Raw genomic sequence first — 4969 nt, forward strand, 5'->3', positions numbered from 1 at the left:
TGCCAGGGGGTGCGGAGCGGCTCATGCCGGGGCCGGTGCACTGTGCTCCGGAGCTCAGCGGGCGCCCGCCGGGGAAGCAGTCTCTTCTCCGAACATGAGTAGAGCTGTGCACCCCGTGTCATCCCGCGGGTCGGTGACCAGCAGGAGCTGCCTGGCTTGACTCATCTCTGAGCGCCAGTCACTTCAAACCCCCTCTCCAGGCCCCGTCTTCAGTAGAAATCTGTGCCCTGGTGAGGAAGACGTCAGTAGTCCGGTCAGACACGTGCATTGGAAAAGCTAGGTTGAGTTGTAGTATTATTCCCCTGTTCCTTAGTTTTGCTCTGCATTTCACTTCTCCGTGATGTTTATTGTCTTCGCGCATACAAGTACGCAAGTTCAGTAATGTTTTTGATTGAATATGGATTTTGTGGGGTGGGCTCTGTTTCAGAAGGACAAGCAGGACAGTTCGGGGAGTTTGGAAGCTGTTGGCGATCCCATCCCACAGCCGATGCCATTCCCGCCCAGTGCAGTACGACCAGGCTCTCCTAAACTGGACCCTTCAGAAGTCTACCTGAAGTCTAAGACTATATATGAGGACAAACGTGAGTACATCAACTTCAACTTGGAAATATCGTTATGAAGGAATTTTTAATTTGTCATATGTGTGGTAAAACTTTCGTATTGAGTTTGTTAACCTCCTGTAGATAAAACATTTCAAGATGCGTAATTAATACAGAAATTAGAAAACTGTGGAACACCTTTTTTAAAAAAAGATACAATATGTGCCAACCATATTTACAATGAAACAGTTAATGATAGAAGTGGTCACAAGGATGATCTCGTTCTGAAGTAAACTGAAGTAGAACTGACCATTTCAGAGTCTATGGAAGGCAGTTCTGAGTCGTGTTACAGACTGGCTTTTATCCTGGCCCATCGTACCGATGCAGCTGTGATTTCTCCTTTGGCATTTATCAGTCTATCCTTTCTTTTTTTTTTTTTTTTTTTAATTTATTTTTCCATTTTGGAAAGAGAACGTCACTGAAGATTTGACTGAATCATTTACTGTATTTCTGGTTACTGTGTTCTGTCAATAAAAAGAGTCAGAATGCATCACCAAAGCATAGTCTTTCAATAATCAAAGATAGCTCCTTACATGTTTTGAAATGTTGCTTTGTCTTAGCTCCAAACACAAGAGATTTGGATGTTTTCCTGCGAAAACAAGAGTCAGGCTTTGGCTTCCGGGTGCTTGGAGGGGACGGACCAGATCAGCCCGTAAGTGGAACAATTTACAGTTGCCTACGTGTTATCTTACAGTATTACTGTTAGAATGACTCCTGCTCTGTCATCCTCATTTCCCTCTCATTCTGAGCAGTTCAGTGATGGCAAAATCGGTCAATTCAGTAAATGCCTTTTAAAGATCAAGGATAGATTCAGATTACCTTTCTTTTTCCCTCTTTGGCTGACGTTAGTCTGCAAGGCTCCCAAGCCCTTTCCATGACCTGGAGTCTGTCTTTGACAGCCGTTTTCTCTGTCGGGCTGATCCCACTGATGGTGTTTCTGTCGGTGCTGTGTCTCGGGAGCGCTCGAAAGGGTGGCGCTGGTGCTCAGCCTCTGCCCGCGGTGGTCTGGCACAGAACGCGCCGGCTGATGCTCAGCGTGCCGTACACGTCGGCGCATCCCGGGGAGCAGCGGCTGCTTACCCTGCAAAAACTCCCTCAGGCCGTTCTTTTGAACACAGCCCCGTGACACGAGGCAGGGTGTGGGGTTCTGTCGCATCCCTCTTCCCCCTCCTCTCCCTCCAAATTTTGAAAAATGCATTTTGTTCTGTCAGTCAGTTGGTTTCTGGTGGATTCATCTCAAGGAGACAAGCGCAGCCTTCCAGGGCACTCTTTCAGGCTTTTATTTGCCTTGTGTCTTTCCCTCATCTCAGAAAATACCAATGTGATACTTGAGGATTTTCATGAAAGCCTTGAAGCAGACCTATTAAAACTGGCTTCCTTCTGCAAATGGATGTTGGTACTGTTCTGCGTTGTAACTGGCATCAAAATGTAGCTCTGATGTTTGCACAGGAGGCAGAATGCGAGTTAGAGCCTGGTGTGCTTTAACCTGGTCAGTGACCAGAGCTGAGTTGTGATTTTAAGTCGTGAGCGTAGTCGTGTTCCCGGCCCCATCCTGCAGAGCTGTTGCGGTGGGACGCGCGTGGCTCCGCCTGAGAGGAGGTGCGGAGGAACGGCGCCGTTGGAGGCAGACGGGCAAACGCCGGTGCGGAACCCCCGGGTGGGCTCTTCCTCTGATGGCAGGCTTTAGGAGACTCCCCTCTATTTCCAAAAAGGCAAAAATTTTTCTCTGGGAAGAAGTGCTAAGGCTTGTACCGTGTGCCGGGGCTGTGCCTTCAGCTGTCGAGTGAAGAGGAAAAGCTTTTGGAATAGCTACTCATGGATTGCTTTCTGATTACAGTTCAGGAATACGTTTTTTTCCATTTGCAGCTGTGATCCAGTGCTAGCCTTTGGGTATTTTTTTTCCTAACATGCATTTAAAGAAAAGGAAGAGCAAAACCAAAGACTTTTACTCCTGTTGCACTGTGTAGCATTTGTGGTGTTTTGTTTCCATAACAGCCGTAGCTAACGTCACGATGCTGTGTGCCGATGATCTGCCCCCGTTGCTTAACCTCCAACAACTACTGCCTTAATTATTCTTAATCTTTCATTTAACCTGAATGTGATTCTAGCATATGAAATAGTGTGTTGTTCTTGTCTGTGTTATATTTAGTAGCACTTTATAAGGTGGGGGTAGACAAAATTGATAAAAGATGAGTGCAGCTGTTTGAATTAATTATCTAATCACCAAAAGCTGTGCATTGAAAAACCTTCAAGTGTGGAACTGTCTGAGCACCTTTTCAGAAGTAAATTTGAGTTCTTTTGAAAGCTTTTACTTCTTAATCACTCTAGCCGAGTCTTGGTGAAAAATAATAGAATAAGTACAATGAATGACAGAGGCTTTCGTTTCAAGAATGTCTGGGAAATCATATACATGTACTAAGTACACAGCGTATGCTTATGTCAAAAGTCAGTTTTTTTAACAAACTGACAGATACCCTCAAGAGATAGTGATACTTCCAGAATCATGGAAATAATGATTAAAATCCCCCCAAAGTTTGTGTATTTACTGAATGCTTTGAGCCCCCAGATTGTATCCTCTGAGTCAGCGTGCGCAGAGCGCTCTCGCTGGCTGTTTCTGCTAGAATTGGACGGTCAGATAATCTTTAGCAGTATATTCCCAAAAGCCCTCATCTGTCTGGATTCACCTGGGATTCCAAGCATTACGTGTTCTGATGAGTTCATGTTTTGCCGTTCAAACCCCCCGACTCTGCTCTGCTGACAGATTTATATTGGAGCCATAATCCCGTTGGGAGCAGCAGAAAAAGACGGCAGGCTTCGAGCTGCGGACGAGCTGATGTGTATCGATGGGGTCCCTGTTAAAGGGAAGTCGCACAAACAGGTTTTGGACTTAATGACCGGCGCTGCTCGGAATGGCCAGGTGCTGCTCACAGTCCGGAGGAAGATCTTCTTTGGTGGTATGTGTCTGTGCAGCCGGAGGGGGGACTGCGGGACACAGGTCTGGCTGAAGGAACGCTCACGTGTTTGTGATCAAACCGACTAAAGCTGCTCTGAAACTCATTGGCTGAGCAGCCTGAGATTCAGGAGGGTCAGCTATAATTCTGAGTGAGGGGAGAAAAGCAGAATTTAATAAGCTGATGCTCTGGTGTTTGCTAGTTTGCACGGCTCGCACAGGTAAGGCTCGGAAAATTATGATGGCAGTGGTGTCTTGGAACCATTTTGCAGATATTGGGTAGAGCAGCCGCTAATGCTATGCAAATTGAGTAGTAACACAATCTCTTTTCTGTACAACATGCTGTATTCTCACGTCTTTTGGCACCTTTGTGTAGCAAGATGCTACACATTCAAACCAGAGATAATTCAGGGCAGCATCTTGTGATTCTGCAGTTTTACATCAGTGTCCAGATGGGCAGTGTACGGAAGATTGTTGTCCCTGACTCAGTGCTGCTGATCATGTGAATGACAGAGCTGAGATGGGGGTCAGGAGAACTGATGACGGTCCCCTGTTCCGATTAGCAACCAGTATTGCTTTTTCATTGCATTATTCAACCATTAATTCCGAGTATATACAACTAAAAGGAAAAAATACTTTTAAGATCCAGTCTCAGTTTCTTAAAGAAATTGATATAGACTATTTCAGGACCAAAATTTTGTACGTTTCCTAAAAGAAAGCCTGACTTCAGTCTTCAAACTGCCTCTTAAAAGACGTTTCCATTGTTCCGGGTAAACGGTTGTTCCTCACTTAAGATAGCAGCAGTTGTAGTTTGTAGCTGGATCTCCGCTGTAGGTCTTGTACTTGTAGCATGCAGGAAAGCCACAATGTTTTTTTTGCTATAAAAAGGAATCAGATCACTCTGGCAAAGTCTGCGTACACACTGCCAAGTCGGCTCAGCTGTGTGCAGCAGGATTTCTGTGCGTAACTGCACACCTGTGTAGGACTCCGGGCCTTTGAGTGCTTTATCCTGCATCTGATTTCTATTTGATCCAAATCCTACTGTTAATAAACTCACCCCTTACTTCCGCAGGCAGACAGTGTTTCCTCCTGCTGGCACTGATACTGGGATGTACAGTTCTGCTGTAGTTGCTTGGTAAAACAGCAGTATTGTTTTTTTCCTTATTTGTCGTTTGTCTGTTATCTGCAAGGGGAAAAGCAACCAGAGGAGGAGGAGTTGCAGCCTGCCTTGACGCAGAATGGCTCTCCCCGGCTGAATCGGGTAGAGTTTGCAAACCAGCAGTCCCCAGAGGTCTATGATGTCCGTCTGCAGCGGAAGGAGAACGAAGGGTTTGGCTTCGTCATCCTCACCTCAAAGAACAAACCTCCTCCTGGCGGTAAGTGCCGTGTTCTGGCGGCGCTGCGGCTGGCGGGCTCCCCC

The 4969-nt window shown here is 46.2% G+C and overlaps 1 protein-coding gene across 1 annotated transcript in view; it reads left to right on the forward strand.

Annotated features, from left to right (window-relative positions):
- MAGI3 (membrane associated guanylate kinase, WW and PDZ domain containing 3) overlaps positions 1-4969 on the forward strand; it is a 45731-nt gene that overhangs the window by 28428 nt on the left and 12334 nt on the right. The window contains exons 14-17 of the mRNA XM_009888471.1: positions 428-581; positions 1160-1251; positions 3361-3553; positions 4740-4925. Of these exons, the coding sequence (XP_009886773.1) occupies positions 428-581; positions 1160-1251; positions 3361-3553; positions 4740-4925 (625 nt within the window). The remainder of the gene's footprint in view (positions 1-427; positions 582-1159; positions 1252-3360; positions 3554-4739; positions 4926-4969) is intronic.

Source organism: Charadrius vociferus, unplaced genomic scaffold (genome assembly GCF_000708025.1).
Source record: "Charadrius vociferus isolate BGI_N301 unplaced genomic scaffold, ASM70802v2 scaffold1077, whole genome shotgun sequence".
Lineage (NCBI taxonomy): Eukaryota > Metazoa > Chordata > Aves > Charadriiformes > Charadriidae > Charadrius > Charadrius vociferus.